At 36.7% G+C, this 25006-nt stretch overlaps 1 protein-coding gene across 2 annotated transcripts in view; it reads left to right on the top strand.

Moving 5' to 3' along the window:
- The window catches only part of PIK3R1 (phosphoinositide-3-kinase regulatory subunit 1), a 59355-nt gene that overhangs the window by 18477 nt on the left and 15872 nt on the right, over window positions 1-25006 (top strand). The window contains exons 1-6 of one of the 2 annotated variants that reach the window (XM_053931529.1): window positions 3844-3903; window positions 13889-13981; window positions 15369-15443; window positions 18245-18376; window positions 19259-19460; window positions 19656-19735. In XM_053931529.1, the coding sequence (XP_053787504.1) occupies window positions 18358-18376; window positions 19259-19460; window positions 19656-19735 (301 nt within the window). In that variant the 5' untranslated portion in view covers window positions 3844-3903; window positions 13889-13981; window positions 15369-15443; window positions 18245-18357. Of the gene's footprint in view, window positions 1-3843; window positions 3904-13888; window positions 13982-15368; window positions 15444-18244; window positions 18377-19258; window positions 19461-19655; window positions 19736-25006 lie in introns of those variants that run through there. The other variant, XM_053931528.1, reaches the window with a different exon arrangement.

Genomic DNA, 25006 nt, shown 5'->3' with positions numbered 1-25006 from the left:
GAGAGAAGGTTTGAAATATGGGAAGCTGACAGGTGAAAAGCAGACTGATGTACTGAAACAAGAAAAAGAGAAGCAGAAGGGCTGGCTCCCCTGAGAGGTCAAGAAATATGCTATTTGAAAAAACCCAAACCACCAAAAAAGCAAAAATAAATGGGAATTTCCCTTTAAATAAGGCCACAGTTTAGATGATTGCTCATACTGATATGTCTAAATTATTTTAGAGGCTACTAGTGGCACATTTACCATGAAGGACTAGAATCCTTTGAGAGGTAATAGGTCCTGCAATAAATAGGTACCTGGTGGTAGCATAGCAGAGCTTAGGTGAGTTTTACCAGCTGTCTGCTGCCATTTTTGAGGAGTTTTATCTTGTAAAATCCTCAGTAAAGTTCTCTGAAGTTGCCACATCTGAGCTATTTAGGAGACAAGTTTTTCCAGCTTCATGCAGGCAGTTCATGTGAACTGTGCTTAAAAACAAGGAGTCATATGCATTTTAGAAAAATCAGGTCAGTCTAAAATTAATGTATTCCTCTTTTTCTTGTTCTCACAGCACAGAACTGGTTCTTCTGGAATGATTTTCCTTCTGGGAGTCAAGTGAGATACCCTTTTTCTTTCTGGCGTGGCTGACATTCAAATAGATAGATAGATAAATAAATAAATCTGAAAAGGCAAATGAAATGAGGAAAAGGTGTTCCCTTCTGCTAGGGCCAGATAAAGGTAACTGGTTCTTTCTTCTGGGAAGATGACCAAGGGATTCCTTTGGAGCACAATAATGAAAAGACCATAAATGCAAGACTTCCTTTCTTTCCTCTCTCTCTCTCTCTCTCTCTCTCTTTCTCTTTCTCTCTCTCCCCCGCAACCCCTACACCACCCCACACACAGCAGGATAGCAGGAAAATAAGCAGGCTATACCTGGCATTTTGGCAGAACAGTCAATTCTCAGTCCTTGCTGGCCAATGTGGAAGAAGGCTTACTCCAGTCAGCCAGCAGCCTTTCAGCCTCTCAATCCCTCACCCATTTCTTAGTGAGTCATAGCTAGAAGGCCTTTTCACATGTTTGATCACATCTTGCACAAGTCAGGAACATATTTTTACTCCTTTATTGCATGCCATAAGCAACATTCCAAGTCAACTGAGTGATTTTTGCTTCAAGCTCTGTGGAAATGGAGATAAATATATAGATAGATAGTGCCACTATATTTTCAGATATGTATGGGTTAGAGGAGCAGGAGCAGGATGATGGAAAAACTGATTTGGATGTTTTATGTGTGTGACCTCTAGAAGAGCTATACACTAGCAATACTTAAATATTCATAACATTAGTTTTTCTTGTCATTCTCATGACAAGTTTACTCATGCACTTAGTAGTCCTCTAAGTTCAGAGATAGCATTGATCCTGTTACCCATGAATTTTCTACAAGGAAGCTAGAGAATGTCTACAGCATATTCTGCTGTGATGGAGTAGGTCAGTGAAGGGCAGCTGCTGAGTAGCAGAAGTAAGAAATGGAAGCAATGGATCAGAATGCTTCTTGCTCATCTTGGGTCTTTGTAGAGGACCTAAAAAGAGCTTCTGCTTCCCTCATTTATTTAATGAAAGAGCTGTTTTTATTTGATTCATGTGAGCTAAAGATAATAAAGAACATGTTGTCAGTTCTTAACCAGATTTATGTTTTTTCTAATTTTGTCCTTCTGTAGCTTACACCTTCCAAGATCACTTACAAAATACTTCTTTCAGTTATTTGATCCTATTCTGCTCAGTTTCACTCTTTTACAATACACCACTGGTTTTCAAGAGTGAGACATTTTTCTTTGTTTTAGACCACAAAACACTCTATCACTGTAAGGTTACAAAAGGATTTCTTGGATTTGAAGTGTTTGGATTTTATTAGAGAGGCTTTGTTTCTTATTTTTGGTCTCTTTGCAAATGAATGCTCCCACTGCAAACTGAAATCCTGTTCCATACCTTCTTACCCTGACTTCAGTTAATCTTTGGCTTCCAGATGGTGATGTAAAAACAGCCAGTTTTTCATGAACACCATAATTTTCAATTTTCTTATACACTTCCTATAAACAGGTTTTACATTTTATGAATTTCATAACACAGTGTGCTGGTCAGTACACAAACGAAGGTTTTTTGCCACTAGAGTTAGTTAACCAGTTGGGACCCTGGCGGCTCTCTAAAGGTTCATGAAATTCATTCATCTCCTTAAGTGCTAAGGTCTGAATTAAAGCTACCTCATCAGAGGAGTGTGAACAAACAATGATTTATGAAAGAGAGATCTTTAGGTTCATGCATTAAATACATGTACTTGATACATCCTTTTTGTTTAGGATCTTGGTATTGTGAAATATATTGGAATAAGAAAATAACACTAATATTGCTATGCAGAGAAATCTCCACATTAGGGATTTCTAATCTCTATCATATCATATCATATCATATCATATCATATCATATCATATCATATCATACCATGGGTCAAAAAATCTTATTACATATAGACTTAGAGTTTTCTTCTTCATCTGAAGGTAAAGAGGATGGTGGGATTACCTCTCTGTAGATTCAGTCCAGGTTTTTCCTAATAATATTGTTTCTGTATCTATGTCAGATCACCCAATGTTTTAATGGCTCTAAGGATTAACCCAGTTTAACTTTCTTATAAGATTGTCTTTCAGCATTGCTGTATTCTGTTGCTACAGCTACAGCTCTAAGCTTTTCATTTTTTCTTTTTTTTTTTTTTTTTAGAGGAGGAAACATGTTTGATTTGAAATACATTATTTTTTTAATAAAAGTCGTGGTGCTGGAGAGCTGTTGCCACTGTTTGCATTTTTTTCTGGGTGACTGCTATACACTCATTATTTTTAACTTTCTGTGTACTTACAAATGTTTCCCATAATTCCCAAAAGATGAAGGAGCAATGTTGACTTTTATCTGTCAGCAGCTTCTGCCAGTTCTTTTATGTAAATCTTCCAGATCTAAACAACTTGACTTCTCAAGTATAGTAATACGCATTATCTTTTTCTTGCAGCTGTGAAGAGCCTATTCTTTTCTTCTAGATTTCTTGTCTGTGGATAGTTTGACAGGGATTTGTTTGCATTCTTCTCCCATTAGTTTCTCTACAGCAAAAAGGTAACAAAACAAAGCTTCTTTCAGAGCAAAACAACATACTGCCCTGAATTTTTATGTGTTATGATTATTGAATAAAAAGTGAATGCTTTAAAATCTGCTCTTCTCAAGCAGAGATACTATCACAAACCAGTGTTTGCCTTGCATAAGAAACTTTATGTTACTGGAAAAAAGGAAACAGCAATAAGGAACAAGCATCCTTTAGAGATGGAACAGGTCATTCTCAATAGAGAATGAGCAGATGCTGCTGGAGCACTGTTTCTAACCATCACCATTTATATGTGGAAAGGGAATTGAGGTTAGTAATCTTTGTAGTAATCTTTTGTAGGATAGCACCAGACTACTCAGAAGAAAATACATGTTACTGCTTCTTAAATTAAAATGGTTCCAGCACATGAACTTGCTCTATCTATGAAGATAGATACCTCTATTTTATCTGGTAGAGGTCATTGAAATAATCTCACAATGACTTTCCACTGGTTGGCCAGAACCAAAACTTTCAAGTGCCTCTTGAGATGGACTTCAGCATTCCTTCCCTTAAAAGATAGGCAACTGCCTCTTTCCTATGTTTCAAATGTTTCCAGGAAAAACCAAATATGTATTTCCTCTCCCTCTTTCTAGGAAGAACTCAAAAACAAATTGTGGACCAAAGTACTTTTACATGGGAAGCCATTCTGAGATGAGATTATAGAAGATTCAGGTTTGAAGAGGAAAGTAAACAAGAGAATATAAGCCTACTGCATGACCATGTGTCCTTGTACAATCTAGATAATATTCCAGGTACTAAAGTATTCAGTTCTTCAGCTGAGTTTTATCCCTTGAGAGCTCTGGTCTTTGTGCACTGAAATGGGCAGTGTAATTTCATGGGGAAAATTCAATGTCATTATATGAAAAGAGACGAAAGCATGCACGAAATTGCACATGCAGCCTTAGTTCTTTGTGGTCTTAAGTTTTGAGTGCTTGACCTTGGTGGTGGTCTCGATGCTCTTGCAATATAGTTTTTTAATGTGTCTGTGTAGTATAGCAGGCATCAGAGGGAGCTTTGCTGCTCATTCTTTATTGAGTGACTGTAGCAAAAATACCTTGTAAACATATTAGCATACGTCTAGTCACTTTACAATAAATTATATTTTTAGTGAATTTTCACTCTTGCTTTATTAAAAAAAAAGTCTAGAGTGCAGAAGTTAATAGAAATCATGGCATAAATATCCTTGGGAACAATGAGGTAGTTTGTGGGAAGGCAGCTGGCAACAGTTCTAAGGGAATGCTTAGTTAATTATAATGCCAGTGAGGGAGGTTTTGTTTTGAGAACTATCAAAATTTTGTCTAATAAGGACTTCTATGTACCACCACTAAAATCTGGATGTTTAATGGCAATAATAACACTGAAACACCAGGAACTTGATAAGTAAGTCACAAGTTGCAGCTGCCAGTGGAATGTGCTGTTTGTCCTCATGCCAGCACTATCCACACTACACTTGAACATTCAGTGGTATATATTTACCTTCTTGATAGCATGTATGGTTTCATGTCAAACCACTGCCAGAAGCTGAAATTGTCATTTAGTGTCTCTGAGGGGAACTGAACAGGCTGAGTTACTCAAATTCTTGCAGATCTCAGCTCTTTTCTAACCCTGGAACAGCAATCCTGAAGGAAGGGGAGGGAATATAACAAGCCTCACTTCATGAAAAAGGCAGTTTTGCACTTTATTGGTTCACCCTTGGTTGACCCTGTTGTATTCCTTCCTTTCTGTCATCTGTCGTCATCTTCTTGTATGTGGTGATGCAATAACTTGGTACCTACATCACAGCTTACCTCTCTGCTAGTATCTCTCTGACTGAAAACTGCTGGCAGGGAACCTGCAGATGTCAACAAGACATGAAAAACAGGTGTTGGCTTATTAAAATATTTTTTTTTTCTCAGTCACTGGAATCATGCAATGAAATCTATGCTAGTTTGTTCTATTTAGAGACATTAACCTGTCCTTCCATTTAAAGTGATGCTCATAGGGAATGTGAGAACACTACTACTGCTGTGCTTCTGCATGTCACACAGGGCTTGTGTCAGGTTGATCCCTGAGAGTGAAGAGTAAGAAAGTTTGCCACTCCTGAGAAAAGCATGAGAAGCCTCAAGCTGTGCCAGTGCTCCAGACCACTTGAGGGAGGTGAGATGTGCCTCTCCTGGAAGCCAGCAATGTCAAAGTCCCAGTGCTAGCCTGCTTGGTTTTCAGCTCCAGCTAAGTCTATCCTGACCCAGACTCTATTCTCCTCAGCTTTTTGAGTGCCTCCTCTACTTAGAAGCAGAAAGACATCTTTTAGTACGTTCTTGCTTATTTCTTATTTTTTTCTTTCTGTTTATCTCACAGATCCTTGAAAGAAGAGTTGAATAAGCAGGTGGTCTTCCCATCTCTTCCTTGCTTTTTGGGGGAGGGAATTTCTTTTGAAGAACTGTGTATGCATTATGTATGGCATTACACAGTGTACTTCATGCCAGAACATTTTACTTAGTTAATGATTTTTTTTCCTCAGAATAGTACTGCTCATGTTTTCTAATCATGCTAATAATAGTTGTAAATAGTTGCAGCCATTAAATTCAACTCTGTTTGGAAAAAGAGTATTGCAAAAGCTCACCCATAGAGGGAAGCAGAATACTGTCTTAACTACAGGCTGCTTTTAAAAAATTATCCATGCTTCAGATGAAGCCAACAAAGAACATCTGTTGTCTTAATTATAGCTTCTATTTCTAAGAAGTATGTTCTGTAGCAAATGAGAAAAATGTCTGACAGCTCATAATTAATAAAGTTATTAAGGTTTAATCTGATAGAATATTATGTACAGAGTTTCTTTCCAGTACAGACATTATCACTTCCCTTTCAACTGATGATAGAAACAGGTCTTTATGAAATATTAAATTAATAAGTGTGAAACATGATTATCAGCCACTACTGAAAGTATTAAACTCTTATAAAGGAATATAGTTCTCTATACTATGTTGCTTTGTGGTTTTGTTTTTCTGTTTATCTCTGCAACTAAACTTTCCTCAAGCCGGACACAATCTCTTTGTTCTTTCTTACCCTACTTTCATTTTGCTTTGTCTTAGTTGATTAATGCAGCAGCTTTAGGACAATTTTTGTGACAGAGAAGGGTAAAAAGATCCTATATTTCTTTCAGAGAATTGGTATCTTATTGAGTAGGACTTTCAACATCTAATCAGAGCTTTTTTCTGCCTAGTCCTGCCATCTATTGTTTACTAATTATTTTCTTGTACTAATCTGTATTTACCAGGGCTTGTTTCACCCTTTTTCACATAGTTGCCCCGTGTTCTTTTTAGCCCTGAGAGTGCAGCTGGCACAACTTCATAAACTGGGATGAAGAGAGGAATTAGTTCTCCTGGCCCTCAAAATTCCCTGCATAGTCACCATGCACATGATACTTTATCAACCAGAGCATTGCTTGCATGTGTGCTGATAACCCTGGGAAGCATCTAGGCAAAGTAGGTCTCAGTTACAGCATTGATTTATGCAGGTAACTTTGTGGTTTTGTCATATGTATAATTAGGACAAATGAAGCAACATTCAGTTTTTATTCTGATCCTCTTAGATTTAGTGGGTTAGACTATGAATGGTCCCATCTTAATATACGTGTGTTTGTCCTTGTGAAAAAAATGACTGCCTTATTCTATTAAGTGTCACAATATTATGGTAAGTTTTGTACATTTTTCTATAAAAGTTGGTTTGAGATCCCTTTTTCAACTGTATAGGCTATGTTGTTAGTACCTACTTAACACGGAGGAATCTGGAGATGTTGGCTTTGTTTTGGGCAGTAAACTGGGACTGACAAGTCATGCTCATGAGAGCTGCTGCTGTCATCCTTTTGATATAAGCCCCTTGGATAAGTTGTTGTCACTCAGTGTTACTGATGTAGGATCACACCAGAACTGTGAATGCTTTACAAAGATATTTGAGGTCTGAAAGTGTATTGCCAGGATACTGTTTTGCCATGAGGGTTAAATGTTGCCATTGTTGCCCTTGAAAGGCTTTATTCAGTTCTGCTTTATTCAGGTGTTCCATCACTGAAGACAGAGTAAAAAGAGAAATGACAGCAGATGTAATAAATTATTTTCTCAGTACAGATCTGTATATCCTGGCTGAAATCTTCAGTGTTCTGTTAACAGGAAACATGTAAATCAAGGTACTACTTTGTCCTCCAGTTCATACCCGATACATGTTAGCCAGTGGAAGAAGCAGACTGTACTGGGTAAATAATATTCAAGGATTATAAAATAGTAGTATTTTCATTCAGCTTTCCAGTTGTACCCCAGTAATTTAAAGTCACCAGCAGGCATTATTTCTATATTTCTTTTCATAGCTCTGGGGTCATTCATATTACAATAAATCCTGAGTCTCAGACATTTTTTTGCCTCCATAATAAATGGACTTTTTCTGAGCCCAAAGGCTGATAGTGTTGATGGGCATGACCATTTCTTTTTCTAGTGCTGCAATACTCTTTACCTGTCTTCAGTTCTCCTGAATCTAGTCTTCTTTACTGCCAAGGCTTCTGTGATAGTCTGAGTCTGCAACCTGCCTGACTGATGACATCTCACAAAAGTAAAAGCCAAGTAATAGTTGGCAGACTTATCAAGCCACTTGTAATGATGTGTCAAATTCATGGAAGCTTAAATCTCTTTTATATTTTTCCATGAATGGTGTTTTGTTTTAATAGCTTTCTAATGGAACCAGTACTAGAGAAAGTGGTTGAGCCCTGAATAGCTCTTCCTCCTGACACTTTAAATGTTGCTTTCCACCTCTTGTAACATTTAACTATAGCCAAACTAAATAATCTCAATAGGGTTAAGAAGAGATAGTCTCTACGAACAGTTGCAGCTGAATTTACTATCTGTTACAGTGCTTGATTTATTTGAGACACACAGTAACACTGACTTTCTCTTCACTCTCGCCTTTTTGTCTTTCATCTTTGCCCAGTGAAAACCTTTTGCTAATGGCAGTAAGGCAGTTCTGAACATTGTTATTTTGGTAAATACTGTTAGGTTATCTGAAAATGCAAATGTCAAGGCAAATGTCTTCAAATCTCAGGGTGAGTTGCTCTTTGGTATTTAATAGTAATACCAGACTTACCTTTTGTGTTGGTCTGACACTGAACCCAAAGCACTGATCTCTATGGAAAATTTCTCCAGAGTTAGAGTTTAGGTGGTTTTTTTTGTTTTGTTTTGTTTTTTTGTTTTTTTTTTTGTTTTTTTTTTTTTGGTTTGTTTTTTTTTTTTTTGTTTTTTGTTTGGTTTTTTTTTTTTTTTTTTTTTTTTTTTTTTTTAGTCTTTCATACTGTTGTACTGAAAGTTTTTGCAGGAACTCACTATTTTTTAGACTATTAAGAAACATTCAGTGGATCACAGAATTCCCTCTCACTAAGAGTTAAGAGGTTTTTGTCAGTAAGACTTCTTTCACTCTGATGTATTGTGAGTCTCATGTGGCCTTCTCCAGCTGATTACAACAGGTGCTGAGAGGACTGTGATGGCTGAGGCTCAGTATCTGTACCAGCTGCCACCATAGGGCCAGGAGAAAAGCTTCAGGTTGTGCCATCATCTATGTGATGATGTACCTCCTAGTGCTTTCTACTTTTCCAGGGTCTGAAATTGTATTTCCACAGGCATGACTTTTGGTGTGTCCCCAGCACAATCTCCTCAAGCTCTGCTGTCTCTAATGTGGGAGTCACTAGCAGCCAGCACCCTGGAGGAGTACATGGAACAGCTCAATACATACCACTGCCTGAAAGGCCCTGCAGGACTGCCTAACTGCCCTCATTTTCAACACATTGTATACTGATAAGGTGTTGAATTCAGATATTATGGATCCTTATTGAAATTCAGATTCTGTTTCAAGGAAGATGGGTGATAATAGTGGAACATTGTTTGAATTCCATTTCCCACAAGTAGTAGAGTACATAACTGCTGAAATAATAGTATTTCAATGAAGAAAGTAAGCTCCTGTGTTCCCCAGAATTTTCAATAGCAAGCATGGGTGTTCAACTATGTAGGACCCCTCCACAGTGTCCACAGCTGGTAATGCATTATACTGATGGTGCCACTGGTTTAAGTATTTTAGGTGCTTGAGCAGCCATAATTCCTTTACAGTTTGTTGGCTAATCTTGTTGGAGCATTATCACAACTTGCATGACCATGATCCTTACCTTGGCATTTCTTCTTCTGCATTAATTAATATGCTTATGTTTAATATAGCTGATTTAAGTACTGGTATAACCTTTCATGTCTGGGGTTATTGTATGACTTCCAAACAAGGACCTGTGAAAAGCTACAGAAAATCATTATGTTAGTGGATACAGTTGTATGCATAAAGAGTATATCTGCATGCACCATAAGTGTTATGATCATCTTAAGACCTGAGCTCTCAAATGGTAGACTTTTATATAGAGCTGTGTTGACATCAAAAGTGCAAAATGTGTGTACAAACATTAATGCCATTTCTGGATAAATAAGAACATTCATGGAGTAATCTTAACTCAAAGTTAAATTCAAGTAGAGTAGTATATGGTTCCTGTAAACATTTAGAAATGAAACTCCCTTTCATTATATGTACTGTACACTTTAATGGATTTTATTATATGTTTTTTAATTTCATTCTTCTTCTAGCAGTAATGAAAGATATGTCTCAGAATCATCTGAAGCCAGCTTTAAATTTCCATTTGTCATTGCCAGGTACTAAGTCTATATCTTTTTACTGAGAACCCTTCCAAAGGTGCAGCTGTGTGCTGGTTTCATCTTGCACTTTGTAGCTGTGCTGGCAACCCTTGAATGTAAGGTATGCTCTCATCTCCCACACATTGCCATTGCCTTAGAGCTGTTCAGTCCTGTCTGTAAACAGGAAGAAGGAAGAGTTTGCAGATTGGAGAGAACCCTTGATTTGTGGTTCATCTCTTTGATTCTCACTGTGGCAAGGTAAAAATAGAGCTAGTGGAAAACCCAGCTTTTATCAAGTGTCATCAGAAGCTTCCTTACTATCTGGAGACCCACTCCTAGACCTAGAAAGAAGACAGTTTTGAGAACCATTATATTTTGGAGACTCTGAGATTAAGGGAAAAAAAAAAAAAAAAGAACAAACAGAGGCATTTGGGGGAAAATGAAGGTTGCATGTGAGGGTTTTTTCAGTTGTCTTTTACTAAAACTGACCTATCTAAAAAGTCTTCCTTTCCTACTGCAAATCTTAACATGCATGCTGGTACATGTAAGCTAGACTGCTTTTAATCAGGACTTCTTTAATCATAACTTGTATTCTAGCTCTTGGAGTAAAATTTTTTTTTCAAAAATTAGGTGCAGTTTTCTTCAGTTTAGCTGCTGAGATTTCCTCTCAGCATTTTGAAACTGGAGCACACTGTTCCCAAATTGGGCTGTCTTCTCTATAAATATAATCAAGTGACTTCAGTTCTTTGGGTACTGTTAATTTTTTGGGGGTCTTTTTTCTGACTATATATGTCTTGTGAAGCCTTTTGCCTTTAAATTAATGTAATTTTCTATTTTGTGCAAAAGTTGGGAAATTTTAAGCAAAAGTCAGTGTGATGTTATGTGTTAATTATATTGAAGCTGACACAGTGAGTAGGAAATCCTAGAACAGGTTGGAGGTTAAATGATTTTAATTTGTTCATGCTGTCTTCAACATGCTGATGAAGTGAATGTTTTTCTTCTACATTGCTGAGCATGTAACTGTGTGACTTAGATATTTTATTCTGTAACTTTGGAGTTGCTGGTAACTGCAGGTTTTGGACCTGCCTTTATGTGTCTTTCTGTCGTTTGTGTCTTTTTGCTGTAGAGCTTAAAAGAGAGATTAATATCCTGAGTTTCCAGTCAAATACACAAGTATTTTACAGACTATATATTTATGGAAGGGATTGTCATTCACTTCTCATGTCATATCTAAAAGTTCAGCAATGTCTTTGGCTATATAAGTTTCCAGTTTTGGAAAGGATTGGGATAAAGAGAGGAAGAGACATCAGAAATCCTCTGAACACCTAAAATGCATATTTTAGGCTAGCAGAGAAGTTTTGTAAACTCTTCATTTTAAGCAATGTGGCATTTTGTTTGCATACACATGTCTTGTAGATATATTACAGATTTTGTGTAAATATAAAGGGAAAGGTGTCGCTTCCCAAAGGCTTTCAATAAGTAAGAATATTACTGATTGATGAATACTCTACAACAAAGATATTTGTAACAGATTATGATACAAACCTGGTTTTAATAAAGTTAAGATGAAAAGCATGGAGCACCAAAAAGGCTGCAAGAAGAGGTCCTCTCTGCTGAGGTAATTTAAGTAAAGTCTACAGAGACAAACTGTTTTCTGTATTGTCTTGTCTTCACCTTGCAAGGGGCTTCTTCCCCTTACACTGGCTTCTCCTCTTTGCTTTCCTTGGACTCCATCCCTTGTGTAGAAAGTCTACATCAGTGGAAATTAGAATTATTTTTCTAAATATACCTTGTTGATAGGTATTTGTTGATGTCTTGCCATCATTTCAAGGCACAATTTGGTTAATGGAAGAAAGCACTGTGCTGCTCAGTAGCCTAGATGAGCCATCCCTGAACTGCCAAGCTGTCACTTGATGAGGTTCAACTGTCTGTTAGTTTTGACTTCCATCCTCTGTCTCTATTTATCCTTCTTTGTCTTTTTCCTCTGTTTCAGTTTAGGCTGCAGACTGTGGCTGCATGCTGCCTCCATCTGGAATTAGGAAATTAGCATCTTTGTTCAGAGATGTTGCTCAGCAATTTTGTTGATGTAATGAAAGAGGGAAGAATTTAATGTAACTAGCTGCCTCAGGGACCAGAAAGTTACTTTCATAGGTAAAAATATGTAAACTCTGTTCTTAAAACCTGCTCTTCCTCTGCTACCATATAAGGGATCCATTTTAAGCCCTTAACATTCTCTTGACTCGTACTGTTTTTAAATTTGTGCTGGTTTTAACTGGGGTAAAAGTAATTTTATTAATAGTAGCTATCATTGGGCTCCATTTCAGATTCATGCTGGAAACAGTGCTAATAGCACAGGAATGTTTTAATTATTGCTGAGTGGGGTTTATACAGTGTGAAGACCTTTCCCACTTCAGACCCCACCTCACAAGTGAGGAGACAGGGAGTGCACAAGAAGTTGAGATGGGACACAGCCAGGACAGCTGACCACAACTGACACAGAGGCATTCCATACCACAGAGCACTGTGCTCAGCAGTAAATCTGGGGGAAGAATAAGAAAGTGGGAGATGTACAAAGTGATGGTGTTTGCCTTCCCAAGTTGTCATTACCCACTGATGACACCTTGCTCTCCTGGAGGTGGCTGAACATCTGCGTGCCCATGGGAAGTACTGAATTAATACCTTTATTTGCTTTGCTTTTGTGTGTGGCTTTTGCTTTACCTATTAAATTATGTAAACCTCAATCCATCAATTTTCTCACTTTTACCCTTCTGACTCTCACTCCTCTCCACCAGAGGAGAGTGCCTTAGCAGTTGTGTGGGACATGATTGCTGGCTGGGGTTAAAGCACAGCAAAATTGTTTGCATTTTTATGAAGTTAATTCAAAATAGGGTGAATTACCAGCCAAAATTGTCTGCTCTCTCTTTCTCTGTTGATATATATTCTTTTTCAGTTTATTTTTTCTTTTTAATCTCAAAGTTTTTATTTAAAAACTCTTTCTGGGTTTTTTTTTTCTCCTTCTACTTAGTTATCATCATAATTTTGTTTCAGTCTTCTGAAAATAGGGGTGGAGGGTGTGCATATATGTATTTATACATACACATCCATACATCTTTGTGTATGTGTGTTCAAGAATTGCTCTCTGTCCATGGTGAGTTTAATTGAGCAGAGATCACCATTGCTTAGGCAAATGGCAATTTTTGCTTCAATAATTAATTTTTGTTTATCAATCATAATCCATCAAACTATGCCAGATGGTTCTGGCAGTAGTTTAATATCTTTATGTAAACATTTTTGTTTCCAAGTGTTAAAGGTCCACTCTAAAACTTTTGAATTATTCTTTTGGCAAAAATTGTGTACTTAGAGATAGACCTTTCCTCACAGAGCCAGAACATGCCTTTAAGAGTATGTTCTCTCCATGAAGAAACCAGATTGCATGAAAACTGACTTTATATAAAACCTGTGTGCAGTTTTGTTTGAATCTGCAAAGTGTCCCTTTCCAATTATACTGTTATTTATTCCTAACCAGTCCATATAGAAAAGAAAGTTTTTGCTTCAAGTAAACAATACTGTTAATAGTATGATACTTGAAAATTGAAATGCACAGAAGTTACTGGGCTTGTGTAAGAGTGTGAAATACTTGTTTCTACTGCTGTTTGAGGCCTTTTTAAATCTGTTTTACCCAGAGGATCAGGCACTCACAGACACTTGTGCACAGTGTATGTAAATATCTGAGACAGAAAGATTTTTTTCTTTCCTTACTTGCACTGTATTTCTCCACATCAATAGACTGCAAACTTTTATTGTGTTTTCTTCTCCTAGGTAATATGGAGAGTGAATCTAGGACTGAGGTCCCTGAAAGAAAATGCTACAAAAAATGCAATTGTCATAATTTTTATTCCATTTTTGATTAAGTATGGAGTTTTCTCATATAGCCCTGACAACTGGGATCTTTGTTCTGTGATTAAAAATTAACTAGTTGCATTACATGTCTTGATTTTCATAAAGGTAATTGCATTCATCTGCACCTTGGCTTATTTTTCTTTTTTTTTTCCAGCTTTTTTACTTTCAGACCTTACAGAGCAGTTCACACCTCCTGATGTTGCTCCTCCAATTCTTGTCAAGATAGTAGAGACAATTGAAAAGAAAGGTAGGCTGAAGAATGATTTACCAAAGTGTTCTGTTGCTTATGTGAACCAAGACTGCAGAACTGGATCCAGAGCTGGCATGTCCTCTTTCTAGAGCTGATAATGCATTGCATTACTTAACATCCAAAATAATCTCCTTTAAAGTTTGTTGCACTGGTTTTTGCTCATTAGAGGCTGTTTGGAGTGTAGGAGCAAAACCAAAGCTTACCTCAAATGGCATTTAATAATTAATGTAAGTATTATTGGAAGGTAAGGGAGAAGGGTTTGGTATTGTTTTGTGTTTTCTAGTGAAGCACATTTAGTTGGTTATGTAAATGCCAACATAACATTGAATTAATGTAACATTGAATTAATGACACAGGGAGAAAAGTAATGTTTTGCCCCAAAGCAGGGGAAAAAAAGAAAAGAATAAAATACGAAAAGGTTTCAAGAACTGGTTTTATTCTTCAGGAGCCAATTCTTTATTGCTGCTCTATAGTGAGCCAGACAGTGTTATTTTTATGGGTTTTTTTCCCTCACCTGGTTTCCTGTGCTGATATCTCTCCATCCTTTTGAGGCTTTCCTCCATCTTTTAAGATGTCATACTTCTTTTGCCCTATTTATATCTTCCTGGCACCTCCTCTGATGTGTCTTTCATAGTCCTGGTGAGGTAAGGAGCAGCTCTGTGAGTCCTGCTCATTTAGCGGCCTTAAGCTGGGGAATAAGAGCAAAATTTGTATTCTGATGAGAATCAAGCTGCTGTCCTTGGGGACATGGTTCTAACATACTTCTCTGGCACTTTAAAAGAGTGTAAGCCTTTCCTAAAAGAGTAGGAGCTTGCTGATATCAATGTGAAGGGCCAGTATTTAGCACAAGTGTGCATAAGGAGCTGCTGCTTTCAGGGGACACCACTGATACTGTTAAATCATCAGTGCTGTGCATATAGTATCTTTCCTTGTGTCTTCTCTATTTTCACTGGTGTAGGAAAGTTGTAAACAATATCTTTCATGTGAAAACACTTCACTGATATATTTTCTAACAATTCAGGTGAATTATTAGACACATTATGCAATACATGCAGATATTTTCTCTGACACCATTGTGAATGTGTTTCTTAGTCCTGGCCTTTTACAGTTGGCCAGTGGACAGTTCTACAGAATATGTGGGACTACTGGCATCTCTGATCTTCTTTGGCCATCTCTTTCTGCAGACACAGCAGGTTGAGTGTACAAAGAGGTGTTTTACAGCCTTAAAAAACAATCACATTCTGTAGTGTGTGGTAGGTGAAAGAATGTTTCTAGTTTATACTGTAAGTACTTATTGAACAAAACAGAAATATGTTGCATCAGGGCAACAGTCACCGAAATATTAATGTTGTCCTGAACATGTCCTGTCGATTTTGTTTTGAAGGTCTGGAGTACTCAACTTTGTATGGAACACAAGGCTCAAGCAGCGCAGTGGAATTAAGACAAATTTTTGAATGTGGTAAGTACAATTCTCTTCCTTAAAGCACTGGACAGATTTTGTGGTCAGACCACTCTCATTCATATGTGCTGGTTCTCGATAATATACTATTAAAAAGACATATATAAATAAAAAAGTTTTCTAACTTTTACACTTGATATGAAAAGTATTTTTCACTTTTACAAGTTGCCTTTTTTCATGGCTCCACTGTACATTTTTTTTTCTAAGAGTATTTATTTTAATCTCTTGTTGTCTTGCTTTTTCAAAAACTGACAGCCTAGCTGTACTGAGAAAAATGAGATGTTTTGTTCAGAATCAAGGTAAAAATACATTAGTCCTGAAAGGCTGCAGGTTATTATTTTGTAAACAAATGGCCAGTTGTTTACATACAGTTCTGTGGTGCATTTTTTTGGTCCAGTAGGCGGGGTGTCAATAGCAGCCCATTATGTACCTGCTACAGAGTGATACTGCAGAGAAAGAGACAATTAATTTAATATTGTAGGCTGCATTCTCAGACAGTAAAACGCAACTACACCACATACCCGTTCAAGTTTCCTGGAATATATTTCCTCTTCTTTTTTTGGTATACTTAATTTCTCCCTCAGGCCAGAATATACTGGCATGGCAGCACTGTTTCAGTATAAGAGTAGGAGGAGAGTTTGACCATAACTTGGCAAGCTGGGGTGCAATGTGTGGTGTGAGCATCCATTTGCCTAAAAGAGTGCAAATATACAAGGGGTAGAAAATGAAAATGGTTACATGCCTTGTTGCTAAAGGGTCAAAGAAAGAAAACTCACTCAGTAATTTAGTCTCCTTATCTTTAATAACTGCAAACATTAACAAAGCAAATAAGTGATGATACTCTGAGTTGTCTGTTTTTTCAAAGTAAAAGAGCATCCTGTCCTATGCTGATTGTGGTAGGAGTGAAGAAGTGTATCTGTACAAGCAGGGAGAGAAGAGAGGTGCTAGCAGCTTTATGATAGCAGTCACCTCTTTAGTGTTGCATTTATGTTTTCCAGTCCGCATAAATACAGATTTTTGGTGGCACCAATATGATTGCATCTCTTGATTTATCTGAAGCCTTTCTTAAGTCTCTAAACTGAGCTATAATTTTATGAAGGGTTTATCTGTCGCTTGAGATTAAAAACTCATGGTTTACATGTATTCCTACTTAAAATGTAGTTAGGTTTGAGTAACAGAAACAGAATTTTTCCCTTTGGTAACAGTGTCTCTTTCTGACTTCTCTTTAACATAGGATTAGGATCTTCAGGACAGAGCTGGTGCAGTGAGTATCTAGGTGCAGGGATAGAGACAGATCTGATTTCCTCTGCCTGCTCTCCTTGAATTAGCAGAATGCTAATTCAGAGGGCAAAGTCAGCTTTGGTCTCAAAGTTGTGAACTTGCATTTCTGTGCTGTTCTCCTAGTGGTTAAAATGCTCTCCATTTTTTAATTGGATAACTGTATGTTAGCATCAACACAATACTATCTAGCTCCAAAATCAAAGCTGATTTACATCTTGTTAGCTCAGCAGATGAAAGAGTTTAGGTCTGTTTATGATATTACACCCAGAGAGTTGCAGAGTGAGTATATTCTTATTCATGTATTCATTATAGTAATTTGGGACATACTTCAGAGAAATGGTCAACACTGAAGATGCATGATTTAACTTGGCTTATGAAATAAAAAGCAGTCAGTAAGAAGCAAAAGTAATAAAAGCTATTTCTTTAAGAATTTGTGGATTCTCTGACACATAATTGCTCTTGCAGAAATCATTCCCACACTTCAAGTTTTATATCATCTAAGACATTTATGATGCTTTTTCTCTCATGTCTGAGAAGGTTTGAGCTCATACTGCAAGCTTTTTGTTGCAGAAAACAAAGGAGGTGGAGGAGCACTAAGTTTCTCACTATCCCCTCTTGGCTGCCTTATTTCACAGTATTGGTAGACACACCATTTACTTGAGTCCTCTACCGTACTGTTCCCTTTGTATAAAGTAGACAAACAGATTCAATAGTTATTTTACCAAGAACCTTGCTAGATAGGTTGATCAGTATTAATGCCTCTAAATTATTGTACAAAATATGGATGTTTTTGTATACACTTAGGACTTTACTGTGCCAGAGTTTCATGTTATAGGATGAACCTAACCTTGCTTTCACTAAATAAGGATTTCTGTATTTTCCTATTTTTATTTTTGCTGCCGATATTCTTTGCTCTAACACTAACAAGTAGTCCTTTATGTGACGCTCCCAAACCTTATCCCGAGTCATAACTATCCTGGAAGGGTATCAAGTTTTACAAGATAAATCTCAACAGCTGCATAAAACAGCAAGCAAACAGTTCTGCACATGTATATTTGTTTCGACTTACTTACATAAATATTTGCAGACTTGGATTCCCAAGATGTTAATCAAACTTTTAGTCATAATAGAAGTAGAGAAGCCGCATTTGGCCAAACCTTTGATTAATACTTACTTCTTACACAAAATATTTACACATAAAACAGAGACCTGTAAAAATATTCCGATGTTCCTTAACATTGCCAATATGCAGCAAGTCACTACCATTACTCTGAGTTCAGCCCTCAACTGTATGTGACAGAAGACAGTTATGGAAACTATTTGGTTCATCAGATGCCAAGGGACTAGGCATGGTGTTGAACTCTGTGTGTTCTTCATCTCAAAGATGTTTCTTGGTGTCTTACATTCTTATGAATTGTTCCCCATAAACCAGATATAAGTTAGCAATTTTGGCTTGTTATAAGCTTGTATATTTTTTCCACTTTCTGAAGTCTAAAAAGCATGTTGCTCTTTATCTTTAGATGCCTCTTCGTTAGATTTAGAGACTTTTGATATTCACACTTTGTCAGATGCCCTCAAGAGGTATATCCTGGACCTGCCGAATCCCATCATTCCAGCAGCTGTTTACAGTGATATGATTTCTCTAGCTCAAGGTATGATTATTGCATTATTTCAAATGTCAAACAAAAAGGCTTTTATTAGAATTCTGGATATCTGGTGGTTCAGCTGTCACCCACAGAACAGCAAAAATTCTACACAACCTGGTAGCATCTCAGAAGTCATAAATGTACCTTTACCCTTTCCTATGAATGCTGTTTCAGTTCAGATCTAGACATTATTTGCATTATTGGGTTACTTATTTAGGCAAACAATATAAAATACAAGGGATCACAGTTGTCTTCATTTTAATAACTAGAATTACTATAGAAGAACTGGGGGAAAAAATCAAGGACTTAACTGTATACAGAAAGCTAATTTTTAACTTTTTATCAGTGCTGACAAAGCAAATGTATTAGAGGTCATGTAGTGCTGTGTTACATTGGAGTTGCAGATTATAAAGTGAGAAATACATGCATGTGAGATTCGTCATCTACAGTGGTCATTTCAAACAAGTACAGCTTATAGGTTTTAAGCACATGGGCCAAGTATTCTATTATATATCTCAGGACAGGATATTTTTACTGGAAACCTTCAAAGTTAGAACAGCACCTGTGAGACTTATCTAGTGCATCTCAGAATTACCCAATCATGTGTGACGCTAAACACAAAACAGACTTCTACCAGTACACTCTGAACACATTGTGGTTTTTACCAAAATGCATATCTGTTTCCATTTGACTTTTAAATACTTGTTCTTTACTCTTCTCTGAGCATTTCTCTTATTTTAAAAGAAGAAGGGTATCTTTTGGTTCTAATGAAGGACAGAATTTTTTTTTTTCTGTAAAATTGGTGTTTCTAAAGGAGTCACATATAGTTTCATTTTCCTTGAATGTTCCTGTGCTGGTTTCTAGAACTATTTATCTGTTTGCTTGCAGAAGTGCAGAGCTCAGAGGAATATGCTCAGTTGCTGAAGAAACTGATCAGATCTCCAAATATACCTCCTCAGTATTGGCTCACACTCCAGTATTTGCTCAAACATTTCCTCAGAGTTTGTCAAGCCTCCAGCAAAAATCTCTTGAATGCAAGGTCTCTGGCTGAAATTTTCAGCCCTCTGCTTTTCAAATTCCAGACAGCAAGGTATGTGGATCATCTTTACGATATTTTGTACTGTAAATATGAATTAGTTATATGCAAAATAAGATTAACTAAATAATTTTCTGACCTTATTTTTGATGTAAGGGCATTGTAGTAAATTCTTTCAATTTTTTTTAGTAATTTAAAATAAACTTTTGTATTTATCCTAGTTCTTACTGCCTAATCCATCTCTTGCAGCTCTGATAATACAGAACACCACATAAAAATCCTAGAGGTTTTAATCACAAGTGAATGGAACGAGAGACAGCCCGTACCAGGTAAAAAATATTTTTAATTTAAAAAGTTATATGTTCTCTTAAATATTAAAATTAAACTTAATGACAGTAAATGCTTGCAGTTTTTCTATTTAAATCAAACTTAATGCGAAACAAAAGTGCACAATTACAGAGCTAAGCACAAGTTGTTTGTGTGTTTTATAGTGGTGCGCAATGTTTATTTTATAAGAAATAGTATTTTTCATTAAAATCATTTTAGTGCTAATAATCTGTAGCCTTAGGACTTTTGTTCTCTTTCAATAAATGGGAAATAGAATTTTGTGAGTTTTTAAGACCTGTAAACAAGTAGAATGCATATTATACAGAGGTGAGGGGGCTAATTCTCAGGGTTTTATTGAGCTCTCAATTTACTCCCAGGCAAATTTTCTTAGATTTGCTATACCCTATGGAGACATTATTTATATATATGTGTTTTTTAATACAGATACACAAAATATTTATTTATCAATATCAATACATAATATGAAAAATATTAAGAGCCCATCCAGGAAAGTTAGTTCCTACTTGTATTGCTTCTGTAAGTTAACATCTAATTAAGTCAACAAATAGTGAAGCACATCTCTAATTTATGCAAAATCCCTGGGTTTGAATCAAGTATTCAGTAGAAGCAAGGCAGAGTTGCTAATTATGTGCAAAGGAAATTATTAATGCAGAGAACTTTACATATTAGTTTAAAGCAATTCCTTTCACAGCTTATTAACAGAGAATAACCTAACAAAGGAAAGGGTGAATAGAACATTGGACATTCTATATCTTTCCCATTTCTGTAGTCAAGTGACAAAATAAAGTTCAAGGCAGTAGGATTTGTAGGGTTACTTAAGATCTGAAGAGCTAGAACACAGCAGAAAAGTGCTTTATTTGCTGTATTTCAGGTAGGCACATTGTGTAATCCTCTTCATCAGCTAATGAAGATTAATTTTAAATGGCTAGAATTTTTGTTCCTAATGCTCTGTTTGAAAGGCTTTTCTAATCTTACCAGTTTTGTTAGTTAGGAAACTTTCCCTAACATTTTGTGTACATCTGTTTTCAGCTTGCTATTTAGTTTTGTTCAATTTTGGTGAAGTAGTTAACAGGGATTTCCAAAACTGCTGTGCATTTTTCTGCCTTTTGTGCTTTGTAACAACTAGGAGAGTCCAAACTTACAGTATTTGTCCTGTTTTACTAAGAATCAGCAAATAGCTGCTAATTTAGAATTATTGTCTTTGTCACATGTTGCAAGCCTTAAAAAGCAAAACAGATTCTAATAGTCTGATGCTAGTAGCATTTTTTGTAGTTACACGTTTGCAAATGATTTGGAATATGTACATATATGTCTAGAAGCACTGATTGGGAGATTACAAAGGTAAGGTTAATAGTTTCTTCAGTTTCAAAGCAAGAATTTTAAAAGTTTCATTTAAGAGATCACTTGGTTGCTTATCTGCCCAAGTTGCTTCATGTGAGGAAAGTAAAAAAGTGAAAGGTGTTGATGTTAGAACTACTAATGAGGACAAGGAATCTAGTCATTTTGAGAGTGTCATTAGGGTGCTTGAAGAAATGCCTTTGTATCCATCAGATTTATATGATTTGACACTACATTAATAATTATAATGGAACACCTGATTGTTTTTAATATTACTTCTGCATTAATTAATATAGCATGATGCAATAGTTTACTTTGACAGTTCTTCTAGGATTTTTCATGTGATCTGTTACAAAAATAGAACTTCTTCCCTGTGCATTTAAGTCCGTCATGTCTAGTAGAATGTTTTTTAGTAGAACTTTGCACATGTGCTAATGTGCTGGAAAAAAACCTCAGATACAAATTTTCAGGCTTTCTGGTGTCTGGTTAGCTAGTCTCTGCCCTCAGGCCTGTAAAGAATTTGAATAATTTTCTAAAGTTGAATCTTACTAATATGTTCTGTAAGTTTGCAGGATTAGGCCATGAGTCCATTTCCAGTCAATATCATTCAGTGACCTGAACATCTGGAGTGGTCTGTTTTTATTGTTCTCATAGAACTATAAAAAGCACTCTAAGATGTGTTTTTCAGAATTGTCATCTTTAAGATTATTGCTTTTAGTGGCTTGATTTTCCAAAAAGACTGCTTAGATAGACTGTAATAGAAAGAAAATCCCAATAAAATATACCTTATTTATCATGGAAGTATTTTGAGAATTACAATCTTAAATAGAACTTTACAAGTTGAGAATTTGAGAGGTCTTAAGCAGAAAGAAGTTTACTTATTGAAAATAATGTCATGACAAATAAGTGATAACAGGGAAGCCAGTGCTACCAGGTTTCTTCTCTTTTTCGCAGACTGGAGTGATAGCTTTCTTCCTTCTTAATTCTTTTTGTTAAGATGAGAACATTCCGTCTAAATCAAGCTGTGCATGTTCTAGTAGTATATTATGAAGTATATAAAAACCTTAAATGTAGTGTTAAGAGATAACCAATCTGAATAGCAGGCAGATCTTTGCATAGCTATGGGGTTTTTCCTTACCACATCACCCACTAATTACACTTCTTACCTGAAAACAGTAGAAAATAAGGAGCTGGACCTTACTGTATTGTAAAATTAGTGTCTTAAATTAGGCATCTTCAGTTGCACATCTTTTAGCTAGAGTGATGGTTCTTGATGTCATAGCACAAAAGGTAGAGTTACTCCTCAGCCATTACTTGACTTACTGCAGAAGTCTGCAATAAAAATGTAAAATATATGTAAAATATATAAAAAATAGTATAAAATATATGTAAAATATATGGATTGGGGTATTTTGTCTGTCATGGTGTTCCTCCACAAACTATAGATTCTAGTTTGTGGATTAAAATAGTGCTTAGTCCTACACAAAAATACTAAAGTTAACAATACCTATTAATAGAATCATAGAATTTTGCGTAGCAGATGAAGACAAAGTAATGTTGCAGGAGAAATAAGGCTGGAAAGAATTAGATCAATTTTCTGGTTCATGTCTCATTCTTCAACTTTGTCAGGAGAGACAAAAAATGGTGTTGGTGGGCAAGGTAGGTGGTTTTTTTATCCCATCTGAACATCCCAGCTTCATGTACAACTGCACATACTTTAAAATATAGAGTACAGTAAGAAACAAAGTACGAGTCTCTAAATGTGCTATCCAAACCAGAAAATATTATTAGAAGAAAATATCATAATTGTAACAGATTTTAGCAAATAGCACTGCTCAGGTCTCACAGAATCTCACACATCATACAGACTTGTGAAGGTAAATAGTGGAAAATAGGCTATATTAGGCTATATTTGTAGATATAGAAGATTGGGGTAGGTTTTCAGTTAATTGTCAAGGATCTTAAAGGCTCCTGGTTTTTCTTCCTGGAGGTAGCGGGCCCTGGATGAAGATCCCAAAGCTTGCCCATAGTAGTAAGCTGCAGTAAGTGCTCAGAGCAACAGGATCTGTTTGGCACCTGTAGCTGCAAAGGCAGGCCAGACAGAGAAAGTTGGAAAGTAATTTTGGGTGGGGGGTTTAGGGAGCTAGGGGTCCTTTCTGGAGCTGGGGTGTGTGAGAATAATGTCTGTCTAAGGAAGGCAAAGAGGAAGTGGGATGTGGCGAGAGAGCAAGGGGATGTGGGGAGCTCATAGCAGTGCTGGTGAAGAGCAGAAGAGGAGCTACAGCAAAGAGCTGCCTTGTATCAATGAATCAAAGCCTCCAATAGCCTATGCACTGACTAGAGCTGAGCTGCTTTGTCTGGGCTGTCTATCCCAGTTTACCGTTGTTTCCAAGGCTTATATTGTAAATAACAGCTCATTGTAAATAACAGCTGAGACTGAAATACTGCAGCCAGAAGAAGTAGTTTTTATTACTCAGAGCATCATATGTAAGAATGAGTGAGGTAATAAAGCTGCCTTATATATAACTGCTCACTTGTTGGGGATAAGGTGAAAGTGCTGGTAGAATTGCCAAGGTGCAGAAACTTTGCTTTTAGGTACAAAAAATATTTGCAAGAGTGGTGGCATAACAGCTAGAGCAGGGCAATGTAAAGGCTGATCCAGTTCCTCTTGGAATTTGATTCCTCCTCAGAGATACCCTGTGTTGTTGCAGGCATTAGCCTAAGACCACAGTCCTGTCGGAAGTGTCCTGGGGACATAAACATATGTGTAGGAATGCTATCAGTTGTCAGAACTTATCTGCATCATGTCAGAGTCTAGGCTGGGCTGCCATCAGCGCCGAGTGGGGTTTGGAGCATGCAGAAGGCTGCGAGTGCCAGGGACAGCAGATGCGGTGCCCACGGCAGGAGGGGGACCGTGTGCATCTGTGTCCTACCCAGCAGAGGGCTCCCCTTCTAAGCTAATAAAAGTTATGCTTTATCCCTGACCTAACGGAAACCACAATGCTTGCCTAACCACTGTACTTTGGAATGCTGTATCCTTGGTTTAAGTTTTCACACAAGCCAGTGCTTTATATTTCTCAATACCTAATTGCAAGAATTTGATAAAAGTGAAACAATACATACAACATTATTAGCGTTTTTACAGATTGTTATGTCCATGTGCAGGTACATATGTGTAAAACACATGGAAGCATGTCAAATCTGGTAAATTATTTTCCTGCTTCAGACATAATGTTTTAGAAAAAAATGTGCTATGTTAATAGAAGAACACTGTGAGTATAACTGCAAGGAATAGTAGACTGCAAACTAAATGGGCACCACTCAAGATTTTGAAATTTAGATAAAAAGACAAGACTTGGCAATATTTGAAAACACACATGTGTACATGCCAGTATCTCTTTCGACAAGACACTTGTATCTCTCCTGCAGGATAATGAGGAACTCATTATCTCTGTGTGGGTATCTGTGCTTTGTTAATTGATAAAAAAGTTCAGTGAACCAAGTTGGTATCGTCTTTTCTCCTCTGACTATATACATCTGTGTTGTGGTCCTAAAAACCAAGAAATGTTCTCAACTCCTTCTGTAATTTTAACAGTAAAGAAGTATATCAAGTACAGTCTGAAGCTGAATTAGTTCCGAAGCACAAGTTTCCATCTACACTTGAAGTAGGCTCTACCTTTATGACTCTGCTGATTTAAATTATATTTTGAACTGACAATTGTTCAAGTAGGCAGAGGCTAAAACTAGGGAAGCAAGGGATTGTTATAGGTAAAGCTAGCCAATCAAGTGCAAAACATCAAAATGTACTGCAGGTTTCAAAATGTACTGAGATTTCATTTCAGGTGCAAGTGGTGTTTCACAGCATAGGAGGATTTTGGTATGTGAAGTATTAAGGAGGCAAAAACTTTTCAATA

Source organism: Vidua chalybeata, chromosome Z (genome assembly GCF_026979565.1).
Source record: "Vidua chalybeata isolate OUT-0048 chromosome Z, bVidCha1 merged haplotype, whole genome shotgun sequence".
In the NCBI taxonomy this organism is placed as follows: domain Eukaryota; kingdom Metazoa; phylum Chordata; class Aves; order Passeriformes; family Viduidae; genus Vidua; species Vidua chalybeata.
Note: the sequence above shows the minus strand (reverse complement) of the source record. Positions and strands in the feature narration are given on the sequence as shown.